This window comes from Mixophyes fleayi, chromosome 2 (genome assembly GCF_038048845.1).
Source record: "Mixophyes fleayi isolate aMixFle1 chromosome 2, aMixFle1.hap1, whole genome shotgun sequence".
Taxonomy (NCBI): Eukaryota; Metazoa; Chordata; class Amphibia; order Anura; family Limnodynastidae; genus Mixophyes; species Mixophyes fleayi.
Genome location: NC_134403.1, coordinates 54,795,291 through 54,812,157, shown reverse-complemented (window position 1 = coordinate 54,812,157; position 16,867 = coordinate 54,795,291). Strand labels below are relative to the sequence as shown.

The following is a 16,867-nucleotide window of genomic DNA, read 5'->3' as shown; positions in this document are numbered from 1 at the left end:
GAGAGTGTAAGTAATACACAAGAAACCCTTCGGGAGCATGTGTGGGTGCGAACGATTTCTTTCAGAAGAATCACCTCCAGGGCTGTAATATACCACTGAACAGGCTGAAGCTGTGCAGTCTGATCAGTTAGGAAATTAAAATGTAGTTCGATCACAGGAGACTCCTGAAGCAGCACGAGAGGGAGCTACTGCTATCCCCCAAGAACATACATAGCAAAGAGGAACTAAAACGAACTTTCCACTTTGGCATAACAAGGAGAGCAGCTCATATTTCTGTATAATGCTGTGTGCCACACTCCGTAAGCAGATATTATAGTACAAAAGTACTTTTATTTTTATGAAGTACTTTTCAGTTTGTGAAGTAAAAATGTGATGCAGATTCAGTGCAGATTTTGAAATACGTTGAATGGTTCCATTATATCAGGAGTTATCTAGAGGTAGAAGCATGAATATCCAAACTGCACATTTCCTGCAGTCACCCCTGCTTTTTTTTCCAATGGTATCACCCACACTAGAATAATAGCTCTGATTTACATCTCAGACGGTGGTCACACTCCAGAATTATTATTATTATTATTATTATTATTATTACCATTTATTTATATATCGCCACTGATTCCGCAGCGCTGTACAGAGAACTCACATCAGTTCCTACCCCATTGGGGCTTACAGTCTAAATTCCCTAACATACACACACACAGACAGACACACAGACTAGGGTCAATTTGTTAGCAGCCAATTAACCTACCAGTATGTTTTTGGAGTGTGGGAGGAAACCAGAGCACCCGGAGGAAAACAACACAAACACGGGGAGAACATACAAACTCCACACAGATAAGACCATGGTCGGGAATTGAACTCATGACCCCAGTGCTGTGAGGCAGAAGTGCTAACCACTAAGCCACCGTGCAGAATGGTCGTCTTTTATAGCAGAGGATTATCATCATCATCATCATTTATTTATTTATATAGCGGCACCAGGTACAGATAATATTTGCCATTTATATCAGTCCCTGTGCCATTAGAGCTTACAGTCTAAATTCCCTAACACACACACACACACGGGTTCATTTTGCCAGCAGCCAATTAACTGGAGCACCCGGAGAAAACCCACGCAATCACGGGGAGAACATACAAACTCCACACAAATAAGACCATTGTTTGGAGTCGAACTCATGACCCCAGTGCTGTGAGGCAGAGATGCTGACCACTGTGCCACCATGAGCTTTTTGGCTGGTATTTATATTATTTTTGAGAACCCGCTTCATTTCAATAAACACAGCTAAAATAAAAAGAGACCCTTGCACAAAATAATAATAAAACAATAGTAGCAAGCAATAAGTTTTGTAAACAATACAAAAATATATCCTATCAATCAACCAAACCTAAGTAGTAGAACAACTCAGCTTTGTGTCTTAATGTTTAGGTTAAACACCGCTTCTAATAAATAAATCCATAATTTTGGGGATTGACCAGCAAAAAGTATATTTTTATGTTCGAAAAATACAATACACATGATGAATAGTGGAAAAAGGTAGATGATAGAAGAACTGGGGTAAGTATAATGTCACTGCGCTCACACGAATATAATGTATAGCAGAAAGGCAGAGAGCAACTGGGAACGAAGTATAAGTTACTCTGTGCTATACTTATGAATCAGTTCAAGGAGAGCCTGAGTTTAATTTTAGACTAGTAATTAATGGTGCTGAGGCTGCTTTGCATTAATGAGTCATAATAATAATAATGCTAAGAAAGAATTGATATATGAAGGTTTCAAGAGCTGCAATTTCCCCTTTTTTCGTGGGGTTCTATTGTATGATGATTAATGAACAACAATGAGGAGCAGCTGGGAGGTGTAGACACTCTTACAATGTAGTTTGGAATAAGAGTTGTATAAAGTATGGACACAGCTGGGAAAGATCTGTACTTTATAAGAGACTCTGAGAACAAGACATAAGATAACAATTATATGTAAAATGCTCAAAAACTGGCGATCATTAATTTTAGTCTATTCTAATTGAATAAATATTGCACAACAAATATAAAGTCAACAGTGTACAGTACTATATGTACTGTGTAGAATTAGGACATGCACTGCTCAACATTCCCTTAACGTCAATGGTGGAAGCAGTGTGGAACATATCCAGAGCTGTTTGATGCTTCGGCAAAAGGGGCATTTTAGTTAATTTAATAAAAATAGCCATTAATCTAGAACCTACCAGGGCAGAGTGACCAACAATTATATGTACGAGTGTTCAAATCTAGGTGGGACCTGAATCTCAGGTTCTTGGAGTGCTTAAAAGGGGATTTGTCTCTTTTTGAGAAAAAAATATTGTACGAGTTGTTGGAGTCTGGTAATATAAATAGATCATGGGTTGAATAAAAAAAATACAGCATTGGCCGACTCAGTTCTCCGCAATGTGCTGCGCAGTGGCCTCTGGAATGATTACAAAGGCACTCGGCAGCCACGCCACAGATTCCTCTTCACCCACAGAGGTGTGCAGAGAAACCAGCGTTGTTAAGGCACCGAAGTACCCGTACATGAGCGCAGCCGAACCTCGCAGTGATGCTCTGCGGCTCATCCCTGAGGATTGAATTGGCCCCTTGGAATGTAGAAGAAGATGAAATTGATGGATGTGTTTTGTATCAACTTGACAACCTGTAACCATCTTTTAATTTCTATTGCTAGTTCTAATTACTCAGATCTTAAGCTCTAACATAAATCCAAGTAGTAGCCCAAAATCCAGACTTTTAACTCATGTTTAATTAATGTTATCCATCGTCTACATCCAGAAGAGGAAATATGTTGTGGGCTGAACCAATATTTATGACAGTGAAGTCTGCAATTTACTTCCAACCAGTGACATCATTGAGACATTTGGCACTTTAATTATTTGTTATGGTGACCACATGCAAATTTGGTCTGCTAATTAGTCTTTGGCCCAATCCTGACAGATCACAGTCTAATTTACTCTATTCAGGGTTGTTATGTAAGGGCTCAGGTCAGCTGATGGCCTCCATTGACGTGTTTTGAGGTCACTGACTAACACACAATTAGATGGAAGTGTAGAGTCTCCACGGTATGATCCTGCTCCTATGTGTGGGGTCTGAATGGCCAGATCTCTGCAGTTTGTCCATGATCTTATTGCACTGTATTTGGTCAGTGTAAGGCTGGAGAATGATATGCAACTGATGCAATGTATGCCATATGGCAGGACATCTGTAATCACTTGACCCATATGGACCTAACACTGGTATGACTGTTAAATGACTGTTACTATAACTCTGTCACACTATAGGATAAATGTGTAGGAGATCAGTGATTACGCCCCCTGTGGCACACTCGTCACAAGGGCACTATAGTAAGTATGTCCACTATGGAGACACAAACTGTGAATTTGTGAACGGCCTATAGGCACCAAATACTCATTTCCAGCCTTGGTATAGAATGCCAGTAATACCAAAAAGTTGTTCAATTCTATATTTTTACATTCATAGGTCAACTGGAAGAGAATATGCACTGAAAATCATCAACAAAAGCAAATGCCGAGGGAAAGTGAGTATTTCATGGCAAAATCAATATGTTAAATTCCATTAAGTTAATTTGAAATATTTAAGAAAGCCAACAATACAACACAAAATTATTTGTATTATTAAACATCAAATGAGAAAAGGGAACAGCATTATAGCAATTAAAACAAATTAGTTTGTGCCTTTCTGTGGTCTAAACTTGGGACACTTACCTTATTTAATCTGAAATAAAGTGAATTATAGTATGTTAATGCCAAGGAATTGTATTATCGGGGTGAACATTTTCTCACAACCTGCTGTTGTCTATTGATACACAGCTTACTGGTAGCACTGTTGATATTGATGTGTATGGATAATCTTTATAAGAAGGCAATGGGTATTAATGCACTGCAGTGCAATTCACGGTGCTCTGAAACTAACAATATATAAATCATTATGTGTCAGCATATACATACCGTATTTCCCCATGTATAAGACGCACCTTTTTCCCCAAAATTTTGGGTCTAAAAACTGGGTGCGTCTTATACAGGGGTAGTAGCACTTACCCTGTCAGATGATTCCTCTGTCCGGTAACGTCTTCTTTCTTCTGTCCTTCTGATCCTGATCCTGGAAAGATGCTTACCGCCCTCTCCCCGATGACCGGATGTGGTGTGTGAACCACAGTTGGAACACACACTGCCGGTTTCTGCATTTGGTGTTTTTCCAATCAGGACCTTGTCAAGGTCCTGAAAGGACATCCGGTCAGCGCGAAGAGGACCTTTAGTGGCTTTCCAGCATCAGGATCAGACGGACAGAAGAAAGAAGACTTTACCGGACAGAGGAAGCATCTGACAGGGTAAGGCAGAATTGACTACAGCGTTGTCTCTCCTCTGTATATGCTGCACAATTACTCTGTGAAAAAATTGAGGATAATGTTTATCCTCAATTTTTTCACATGATTTATATAGGTGCGTCCTATACAGTGGAGTGTCATATACATGGGGAAATACGGTACTTTTTGTGCACTTTAAGCTATTGGGATAAACTCACCTGCCAACGTCATCTCCTGTAGGTGGGTCCCTAGCCTGTGCAGCAACAAGTCTACCTCAGGGTGTCACATTTAAACCCTTCCTGAGTCACCATGCAGCAAACTATGAGGGAAATCAAATTGAAGTTTTATTCTTGTGTTCATTTTATATAGTTTTTGCAATGACTATACTACTATACTTTAAAAAGCATCATATTAAGTATGATATAGCGCTGCTTAGTCCTCTCTTTTTAGCACATGGAACTGAACATTTAAAATCTGAATACTGCGTATATTATTGTGTATATAATGCTATACACATATATCATGCAAGCATTTATCTGGATAAGTCGCTATATTTGAAATCAGATGTCCCATTGTCTGCAAAACTGCGAAACTCAAAAAACGTTTTCATTTTCCTGGAGTGAGAGTTAATGAGTCATCTACTGCTGGTGCTGTCAGAACAGGACACTACATTATCCTCGTACAGCCGGGAACAAGAAATCTGCTTTTATAATGAGCAGCACTGAAGTCAGGGGACTGGAAATGTAATTAGAGAATTGAGAATAATTATGAGTTTTAAACTGGACCTCCATAGTTGCAATCATATAAACCATGCAATATTAACTCTTTTAGTTCCAATATTAGTGATTGTTGGTGAGCTACGATAGAAGATTGTGTTGTCTTTCTATAGCCACTTCAGCAAACCAAAACTTATTATACAGTTATGCAAACCTTATTGGGATAATATGTAAACCATTATTTAATTACCTGAAGCAAATACCACATATTTGATATCTCTCCTAGCCACCAATGATATATCACCTTTCAACAGGCTGGTGCAAGTTAGATTAATGAAAGCAAATATCTGATTGGTTGCTATGGGGGATTAAAGATGTGTCATACTTGCCAACTTTTATAACCTCCCCTCCAGGGGGATCCCGCAGGGGAGGTCAGGTGACATGTGCAGGATGGGGCATGGTGACACCATCCCGACACCATGGCCTTTGCTATGAAATGTCGGTATTCACTGTATCACATAGCGGGGGTTGGGACTGCAGACATGAATCGCGTCATTAAGCTCAGCCGGGATCTGGAGGATGTCTACTTTTCCTGTTTGTCTTACATGCAAGTTTTAAGGGAGGAAAAAATGTGCCAAGGTGCATCATTTACCATTTCAAATTGATTAGGCTATATTGTCAGAAAGGTGGGCTCAGATCTTTGAGGTAAAATCGGCTGCCGGGGATCTTTGAGGTAAAATTGTTCTGCAATTACATTCCAATGAGTCTCAATGCAAAAACTAAAATGTCAAATTAATAGTGACCTTTATCCAAAATGTTTTTGACGTAAAAGAGTTAAATGGCAACTTGTTGGCTGAGTGGACAAACAGGAGGGCGGGAGCAGCGGAGGGACAGTACCGCTGCCTCATCATATCTAGCCTGTTGGGTGCACTACAATGTGGACACTCTACTGGGTGACAAGTAAAGGGGGGTGTAGTGTTTTTAATAGGTGACATCCTCTTGTATTGCTTTGATTTATGCATGTATTTGTTCTTTTACTCTTGCATAGGAACATATGATCCAAAATGAGGTCTCCATTCTGAGAAGAGTAAAACACCCCAATATTGTCCTACTCATTGAGGAGATGGACATGCCGAGTGAGCTGTACCTTGTGATGGAACTAGTAAAGGTCAGTAGAGCAAATGTTTTCATTTTTAGTGCAACCTGCATTCAAGCAAATTATTTAAGAATGGTCATCTGTATGAGAGCTGTAAGGGCCATGTAATAGTGACATAGAGCAGAAGACAATGCAGACTGGGTATGTCTGGGCTGTCTGAGGCAGTGGGGCAGCCCCCCTTCCCCCGCCGTGGGGGGTCCCATAGTGGGCTACCTTGGGCTGGGTCACTGGGCCAGCAGCATTTTTGTTCCTTGAAAATACTCCTAATAAGCTGCTGAGTCGAGTCTTTCCTTGCCTAAAATTTGCCAGCCCTCCCCTAAATGCAGATGCAATGATATCAATCACATACTGTCAGTGGGCCTGATTCATTAAGGAAAGAAAAGCAGAATAGGAGTAACTTTGCTCCTAGACAAACAATGTTGCAATGCAAGGGGTGCAAATTAGTTTATTATTTTGCACATTAGGAAAATACTGGCTGTTTTTTCATGTAGCGCACAAATACAATTATAGATTTTACACTGAAGTTTAAAGTTGATCTAGGACATGCCCTACCCCAACTATAAATATGTCCTCACATTTTAAATTTACCTCCACTCCAATGCAACATGGTTTTGCTAAGGTGCAAAATTACTCCTTTTTTTGCTTTATTTTCCTTAATAAATCAGGCCCAGAGTGTTTGTGGCATGCATTTTCCTGTTCCTTCAAAAATGACCTACTTGCAACCTTGTTCCTTGTTCCTAGTTCTGAACTAAGCTTATCAGTTTGTGCATAAGTTTTACAATTTAGTATTTCAGCCATACAAATAGGAATGAAATATTACCACTTACCCACAATTTTCACTAATCATCTACTGAAACAGGATCCAGGAAAAAAAGATGCTTTAAACCATAGCAATTATTTGGACATTTACTTTCAAATCTACACAAACATATTACAGCTAGAACCTGTTTTCTTACTATTGATTGACATTTTTCATGTGCTTTAGGTTGTATAAATGAATGTCTTGATCATAGTAGAGTTTCTATAGTCCCCACGTAATCTGAAATCTAGGCTCAGAAAACAAAATGGCTACCTGGGGCTACCTTTCAATTATGTCTGAATTCAGAAAGCTTGGTGCAGGTAACGTTCTGCACTATACATTCACTTGAATTTTAATGCAAAAACTAAAATGGTAAATGTATAACACTATTCATTGAAAATTGTATATGATATAAAGGGGCTGTAGAGTTAAATGGCAACTATTCTAGTCATAAATGCGATTATTTTTTCTGGCATTTAAAGCTATTTTGTCAAATTAAAATCTAATAACAGAATCTGTGACATTATAAAGAAGAACAGAAAAGGGGCACAAGACAGTGCATTCAATTTTTATTAATATAAAGAAGGAATAAAGAAAGGTAAATGAAAAACATTTAGGGGTATATTTACTACACTGCAGGTTTGAAAAAGTAGAGATGTTGCCTATAGCAACCAATCAGATTCTAGTTAACATTTATTTAGAACATTCTACAAAATGACAGCAAGAGTCTGATTGGTTACAATAGGCAACATCTTCAAACCCACAGTTTAGTGAATATACCCCTTTGGGTAAGCAGCAAGATAGATCCCCCTGACTGTATCCCTCGGACAGATCAGTGTTACACCATGATCTGTGTATATAATTAGAGCAATTTTTCATTGACCTTAATGCATGTAATAGACTAATGTCTCCATACAGAACATATATTCATGCTGCTTATTTTCTGTGCACTTTTTATGTGTTGTTTTTTTTACCTACTTGCTTTAAGACATCATGTTTTTGCATTTTCAGTTTATATCTTTTACTAGTTACAATTTGTGCCACCTTATATAAAGCAACTACTGTGAGCCAATGTTACGACATAATCTGCTACTTGAAAGCAAGACTCAATTCTATTTTCTAAGCCAGTTTCATGCTGGAAGTATTTGTGTTTAGTAGAGTTGTCTCTAGCTCTCCAGTTGTTGTGGAACTACAAGTCTCAGAATACTCTGCTTTGTAGTTGACAAAGTTGGGTTATTAGTTGCTTAGGAGCTGGAGAGTCGCATATTGGTGTATGCTCATAACTGTAACTCAGTGAGAATTGCTGACATCTAGTGGGTACATTCAGTATTACATATGTTCTCTACAGGTGGTACTAATCAGTGTTAAGCAATTTAGGGACAATTTCAAATGATGCTTCTATTTTCCTAGCGGCTACCTATCACTGTATTCACAAAATAATATTCATTAACCTATTTCATTTTTCATCCTCTTAAAACTTCCCAGCCATATCAAATATTAGGAGAGCTTTACAAATTGACAGAGAACCTACATATGCAATGCCTCGGGACTTAATCAGGCACAGATCCACACAATATCATATTTCTGGACTTACACTTTCATCCTGTCTCTTGCAAATGGTCTCAAGCATCTCTGTTCTATCCCCCTCTTTCTGCTCAATCTATCACGCCCTAACCTTACAAACATACCGAGGCACAGTGACGTTGCCTTTTGAAGTCAAAGTTACTAAATCTGGAATTGGTAGATCATTAAAATACCTTTTGGAAGATCTAATGGTTACTGACATACAATACACTGACATTCTAGAAGAATGAGGCACAAGGCTGCTCACTGTGTGTGAGACTATTAAGTCAGAGTACAATATAGATGGGGAAATAGACACGTGTGCACACAACTAAGTGAGCTCTGTGTTTGCATATTCTGTGGTTAGTTCACAAACCTTAATGTGATTTGTTATACACTAGCTAGGGGTGAATTCATTACAGGAATAGCAACATTATCCAAACAGGCGCTTCAATAGCAAGCAAAATATTCTCTCCTATAGGCACCTCCATATATATCGATTGTTGTGTCCTGGCAAATAATTATCTCAGACCACGGTCTCCTCTGTGGTCCTCTTCCTAATTATTCTATTGTAACAGTGTATGTGCAATGCATTCACATAGTCTCTGCAATAGGTTGGCCCATGATTTCATGCGTGACGTCTTCTCAGATCAGCTAGACTAGCCAGCCATAATTTAACCTTCTGCTTGATTTATGTGAACATCTCATGCTGGTGCTCGGATCTCATAACAACATTTATCCGCAAAGGGAATGTGCGCCCCCTTCTTGGACCAAGGGTTACTTCTGAGGCCCCTGAAAATATCAAGTTGCCAGAAAGAGTGATTAATACATCACCAAATCCTATAAATTAACCATCATGGGGCCACAAAGGCATCCATTATTGTGTGTGCTTTTAGCATAAAATAGAACTGCTAAAAATAAAAAAGAAAAACAAAACAAATACCATATTGTGTTTTAAAATTTGTTTTTATTTATGTTTTTTTTTACAGGGAGGAGATCTATTTGATGCTATTACCTCTACTAATAAATACACAGAGCGAGATGCTAACGGGATGTTATATAACTTAATGAGTGCCATCAAGTATCTGCATAGCTTAAACATTGTGCATAGGGATATCAAACCCGAAAACCTGTTGGTAAGTGGTGTTTTTTTAATTTGTTATTGCAGGTTATTGTGAAAACTATTGTAAAGAGATAATTATTATTATGTGTTCGAGAATATAAACATTTGTTATAAAAAAATAAATCATCAGTTATATAACTATAAAATGTTTTAGTTGTATTAATAAATACATAATTATCAGGGCTACTACAGATTTTAGTAGACCTAAGGTAAAACTAAAGGATGCCTTTCTTCCTACTATTCTGCCCTCTCTCGTGCCAAACAAACTTCTTTCACATCCCTCATCTCCTCTCTGTCCAATAAAACCCGACGCCTCTTTGCTACCATTCATTCTCTACTGTATCTTCCCCCACCTCCTCTCCCTCATCCATCGCCTAATTCAAAAACAAAATTAATTCTATCCACAATGATATCTGTTCTCGTCAGTCTTGCCTACTCCACCTGTCCTCTCTATCACTCACTCTCCACCCTTAGCTCATACCCACCTGTTACTGTCTCTTCTCTCCTCATCTTCTTCTACAACCTGTCCTCTCGATCCTGTCCCCTCCAAGTTCCTCCACTCCCTCTCTTCCAATGCCTGTTGTCACCTTGCTCATCTCTTTAACCTCTCTCTCCACTGCTATCTTCCCCTCGGCCTTCAAGCCTGCTCTCATCTTCCCTATTAAGAAACCTTCCCTTTACCCATCCTAATTCTCCATCTATTGCTGCCCTTTGTTTCTAAAATTCTTGAATGATATATCTTCAATCATCTGACCCACTTTCTTTCTTCCCAATCTCTTTTTGACCCTCTTCAGTATGGCTTCCAACCCCTTCACTCAACTGAAATTGCCTCACTAAAGTAACAAATGACTTACTCTTAGCTAAGTCCAAAGGTCAGTTCTCCCTTCTCGAACGCCTCAACCTCTCTGCTTCTTTTGATACCGTCGCTCATTCTCTTCTTCTCACCACCCTCAACTTCCTAGGTCTTCGCTAAACAGCACTCTCCTGGTTTGCCTCCTACCTCTCTGGCTGCTCTTTTAGCGTGCCTGCTTCTGACTCCCTCCACTTCTGCTTTCTATTGGAGTACCACAAGACTCTGTCCTTGGCCCTCTGCTGTTCTCTCTCTCTACACCACCTCTCACAGTGAACTCATTTAATTATTTGGCCTTCAATACCACCTCTATGTTGATGACACGCAAATCTATCTATTCTCGACTGACCTCTCTTCCACCTACCTAGCCCAGGTATCTAGCTGCCTCTCTGCTGTAACTACCTGGATGTCATCATCTTTTCTCCTGCCAATGTTGCTATCCCTCCCAATAACTCCCTCTTGGTTGACAACATCACTCTTTCTCCTGTCACCAAAGACTGCTGCCTTGGAGTCACCCTTGACTTAGCCGTCAGCTTTACCCCTCATATCACCCCTTACCAAATCCTGCCACTTCCTCCTCCGCAACAACATGAAAATCTGTCCCTTCCTCTCTCAGGAAGCAACCAAAATCCTGGTCCATTAACTCATCATTTCTTGTCTCGACTATTGCAACCTCCTTCTCACTGGCCTTCCTGACTCTCACATTTTTGACCTTCAATCCTCACAGAAAGCTGCAGCTAGGCTCATCTTCCTCTCCCACTGCACCTCTTCCGCTTTTGCTCTGCGTAAATCCCTTCATTGGCTCCCCATCCATTTCAGAATTCAGTTCAAGCTCCTTACCCTCACTTACAAAGCTTTTACCAATGCTTCTCCCCCTTACATCTCTGACCTTGCCTCAAAGTACATACCTACCCGGCCACTCCTGCCTCTGACCTCCACCTCAATTCACCTCTCATTATCTCCTCTCGTGCTCGCCTCCAAGACTTCTACCGTGCTGCCTCTAATCTTTGGAACTCCCTACCCCATCTCACTCGACTCTCTGCCAACCTTTAGTCCTTCAAACGCTCATTCAATACTCACCGTTTCAAGCTCACCTGTCCTACCACCTCCTAACTATTCTATCCATCACCTACTCTTCCTCACCTGCCATCTCCATCTTTTCCCAGTTGGTCCTACTGTTTCTCACCAGCCCTCCCTCTAAAATGTAAGCTCTCGCAGGCAGGGTCCTCTCTACCTATTGTTCCACATCTGTCTACTGGCTACCTCATTTTTCCTATCACCTCTTTTGCTGAACTCTGTGTGAGTCCCCATAGCATTACTCACACTCATCTGTGCCTCTTACATGTATTACTTTGTATATTTGTTACTTGCTTCTGTATCCGGCGCTACGGAATCTCCACACCTTATAAATAAATAATAACAATATAATCGTGGGCATTTATGAACAAGGTGGTGCAACCAATTAGGCATTAGCTTTTATTTTCAAAACAGCACTAAAAAAACAGCAGCAGGAATCTGATTGATTGTTATGTGCACAGACACCACTCAATACTTAACTAAACTTCTGTAAAACTATATTTGCTATTGTGCTTTCTAAAATGGACTAAGCAAATGTAATGAACAGCATAGGAAACTCTGATCAGCCATAGGGAAAAAAGGATCCCACTTCAGGCACTAACGTAAATGGATAGGGAGATTTTACAGAGGGGATTATGATTTCTGGACATAGTAAGACAGATATAGTCACCAAAGAAAGGATTCATAACAATAGAATAATTATATAGTACAGAGTCAGGAGTCCATGATAAATAGTAATATATCTAAAGGCCAAACTGAAGTGGGTAGACAGTCATTGGTCAATACCAGGAGTAAAATGAAAACATAAACAAAACACAAACACAATAATATATATCAGATAAGACTGAGGAATAACATAAGAGAAGGGAAAGAACCTGTCACCGAACCATTACTGGAGATCTGGGTTCCCAGTCACAGTGTTCCTTTAGGCCATTAGCAGCCCTCTGGATTGCCCTCAGCTGCTCGGATGCCCTCAGGACTTGGAGTAGCAAGAGGAACGTTGAAACTACAGCAAGGCAAACTGAGGCTGACAGGACCAGGATAGATAAGCAAGGGAAGGCACCAGCAAAATCAGAACAAGACATAGATTAAACAATAGGACAAGGAAAACAGATACACAAGACAGACTAATACAAAGAGGTTCACAGGCTAAACAAAGACAAGGACTGAGACCACGACTAAGATGCAGCATGTTCAGATCCAAAGATCCATAGCTACCAAACACAACAGCAAATTTCCACTGTAACAGTCCTTATACATTCCTGCGGGTTTGCTGGAAACTTATTACAACAGGGATTGTTAGGGTGCAGAAGACACACAGAATAGAGAGAGATTTATCACAGTACAGTACCTGCACCAAAATCCTATAGATGGCAACAGGCTGCCCCCCAAGGCTTCAGGCAGCATTTCTCCTTCTTGCTTTATGTCCCATCAGTCCTTTTCTTCACTTTATGTCCCAAGCCTAACCCATGGTCCCAACTCTTACTGATAACTGGAACAACAGGTGAAGCTCAACAGGTCATAAAACAGAGAACCAGAAGAATCAGACTGAACTTGACATAATTATTTGCTCAGAGCAGCCAACTGCTACATCCCATGTCCTCCTTTTCCTCACATGACCTCCTCCACATCACATGACCTGCTCTGTACAATGAATGGCGATCACAAATGGCTAGCATCAGGACATCTGAGATCATAGGAGGAAGGACAAACAGTCTGCGCTACGTGGTCTCCCTCCTCCATGGGAAACAGATGTGATTGCTTTGCCTATTGCATTAAAGCAAGGTAAGGGAGGCCAGAGCCAGCAAATAGAAGCCTTATTTTTGGTGAAAACACCAGTTTATGGTGCAGATAGTTCTTTTCCCCCTTTAGTAAATAGACCCGATACAGTGAGGATTATTTAAAGTTGCCACAGACTATGGGTGATCTTTACAGATATGGAAAACTGGATATAATGTGGACTTGGACAAGGTTTATTATTATTGTGTCAATATTGCATTCTCCTAGTTGAAATATATATATTTCGTTATATATACAAGGTTTTATGGCAGAGCTGTAGCACTCATGTCAGCAGTCATTAATAGCGTAAGACACAATAAGGACAGCAAACTCTAAAGAGCTCGGCTTATCCATTATTTCTTAGGCAATCTTTCTCCAGACTGAGATTTTAATAGATTCAGCCTGCAGCATGTTTTAATGTTGAGAAATGCCTGAGACGAAAATCATCCACCAGGAATGTATTCATAATATTTTTGCTAAAGATCGTTTCAAGAGCTTATAAAACCCACTGGAACCGTCCAGTTATAGCAGTAAATAGTGTCTACACCAGTTGGTTTTATTTTATTAGAGGAACTGACCCATCTTTTAACATCCAAGAGATGCAATTGGTATCCATACAAGCTTCAATTCTTGTCAGCGGTCACTAAACTCTAGATCTGACTTCAGAAACAAAAAACAGCCCCCTGTTGCCTTTGGTGTTTGTCTTGGTAACAGAGTCCCTCACGGCCTTGTTAAGAAATTCCTAAGATGTCCAGGGAGTGAAGGTGAAAAATTCTACAAGATATCCTACTTTGCAGATGATATTCTCCTCAGTCAACCACAAATTAGTGTCCCCATGCTGTATAAAATTATTGATGGTTATGGCAGAGTCTCAAGATAAGCTATTCAAGATTGGAAGCCCTCACACTTCATATCTTCCCACAGGATAATGCTCATTTTACATCATCTTCGAATCTGAAATGGCAACCCAAGAAAATCAAATATGTTAGGATTTCCATAACCTCTTCTTATGAGTCCCTTTACCAAGAGAATTTCCTAGATTACTAAAGATATTGCCTTTCGGGAAAACCCCTGATAATATTGTGGCTTTGCAGGGTCATAACAATCAAAATTAATAAGTTATTTTATTACCTCCAAACTCTCTCGATAGCTGTCCCACCTTCAGTGTTTGCTGAGGAGCAGAAGGCATTCTCTAAATTCATATGGAGCAGGAACCCCCAAAAGTCAAACAATCAGTCATCAAGAAATTAATTTTTGCCGGAGGCAAAGGCTTCACAGTTATCAAGTGTTACTAGAGGGCTACCCACCTAGCATAAATAGCAGCGACATTTGCTCCCAGTGGTAATACTTCATGGGTAGACATGGAGACCAAATCATTAGCTCTTACTTTCCTCTCCTCCCTATGGGGACTTCCCAAAGCCCATAAACACCTTGGGCTAGATTTACTAAGCTGCGGGTTTGAAAAAGTGGGGATGTTGCCTATAGCAACCAATCAGATTCTAGCTGTAATTTTGTAGAAGGTACTAAATAAATGAAAGCTAGAATCTGATTTGTTGCTATAGGCAACATCCCCACTTTTTCAAACCCGCAGCTTAGTAAATCTAGCCCCTTAACTCTATTCTTCTGCCAACCCCCTCAGATTTGCATTGAAGATGCAGGACATATATTCTTCCAAATTTAGCCTCTTAACTGCAATCTCCCTGATCACACCCTTATGCGATAACCCTTATTTTCCTCCTGGACATTCTCTAAGTTTCTCTATGGGGTGATCCAATTCATGTATCAAGTGTATAGCCCACCTTACCGATGAAGAAAACTTTGCATTGCTAGACTGCATTGTTAGATGTCATCCAACAAAAATTCCCTTTTTGAATATTTTCAAATTACTCACTTCGCCATCTCTCTCCCAATTCAAGATGCTTTTCATTCTAATAATCCATTAGAATAACTTTGCCTATACTTTCCCTTTGGACAGAGTATGATCTCCCCAATCTTCAGTATACTATTAGGCACACACCTGACCCCCACCATAAACACGAGTTAGAATGGGAATCAGACTTTGGTCCACCACCCGAAGAAGAGGCATAGCAGGAGAACAGAGAGAGTACACCATGAATCTCGATATCCACACTGATTAAAGAGACTGCATTCAAAGTCTATCATTGGTATTATATCCCTGATAAGTTAAGTAAGATATTCCCTACAACTGATTCAAGCTGTTGGAGCGACTGTGGCCACAGGGGAAATTTCTTCCACATCCTGTTGGTCTGCCCCAAGATAACCTTATTTTGGGACCAGATCCATAGAACTCTGAACTTTACGATGGAAGCCCCAATTCTTAAAGACCTGTGGATATTCCTTCTTTCTTACCCTCCCCAAAATCTTTGAAGACACTCTACAAAACTCATATTGACCACAGATAAATCACCTATCGTTTTCCACTGGAAACAGGTAGACCCATCACCTCTCTCTGCAGTCACAATACACATCTGGCATGTCGAGCACATTAAAAAAATCACATATTATCTTCACGATTGGCCAGATCTTTGTATGGGCTCTATGACTTTTTAGTGAAGATAGGAATCACCCTTCCCACTCTTAAAACGTTCCCTTGTGTGGCCTCCTCTTACCTTCATTGTACAACTACTTTGACTTAGAACCCTCTTCACTCGCAACCATGAAATTTCTGTGAACTCCTCTCTCACTGTTCCACCCCACCGAACCATTCTGTACCCCTGTTCTCGCCCATGAATATGTTTTGAAAAAGTGGACCTTGTACTTTTTTTTTCTGTGATTGATTTTGTATGATATAAATTGTTACCTGCGTCTGTTGAAGAAATTAAAAGTGAACACCTTGGGACCCCATGTGTTCTGGTCATTTGTTGAGGTGATGGCTGTGTGATCCTTTGCAGACCAAATGTCCACCATTTCCAATCAGATCTAAAAATCTGATCTTGTTTGGTCATTTCGATGATACAGGTAGTAAAAAAAAACAGTACCCAATAATCTCTCACTCTAATGATTAATTTACAACATAAGTAAGACCAAGTAGTATTTTAGGAGAAAGATCTAAATCTTAAAATTAATGAAAATGTTGGTGCAAAAGTGAAAACAGATTGTAGTGACTGTAGAACTTTGTACCATTTCCACCATGCACATTGTCCATAAACCCAGAATGTAGCTGCAAATTGATGTTCCAAAACAGTAGTAGTGCTGGCCGACATGCTTTGTGGTTCATAAATGACCTTTTGTGGAGGACAAATTAATTTTCTCTTTTACCGTAAGCAGAATAGAAGCTCCCATTCATATTTTCTAAGCTTAATCACTCCCATGTGACATGAATAATATATTCCCTGTGCTTCAACCTGTCATGAGAGTGATTGAACGCTATGAGCACCAGCGCTTCTTGCTGGATAAGCGCCAGCATTCAAACCACCCACTTGACACCACTCTTAGAGCTCA

The 16,867-nt window shown here is 39.9% G+C and overlaps 1 protein-coding gene across 4 annotated transcripts in view; it reads left to right on the top strand.

The window, feature by feature from the left end:
- The window catches only part of DCLK1 (doublecortin like kinase 1), a 311,215-nt gene that overhangs the window by 236,289 nt on the left and 58,059 nt on the right, over positions 1–16,867 (top strand). For all 4 annotated transcript variants that reach the window (XM_075198997.1, XM_075198999.1, XM_075198998.1 and 1 more), the window contains 3 exons: positions 3,499–3,556; positions 6,107–6,226; positions 9,566–9,712. In XM_075198997.1, the coding sequence (XP_075055098.1) occupies positions 3,499–3,556; positions 6,107–6,226; positions 9,566–9,712 (325 nt within the window). The remainder of the gene's footprint in view (positions 1–3,498; positions 3,557–6,106; positions 6,227–9,565; positions 9,713–16,867) is intronic.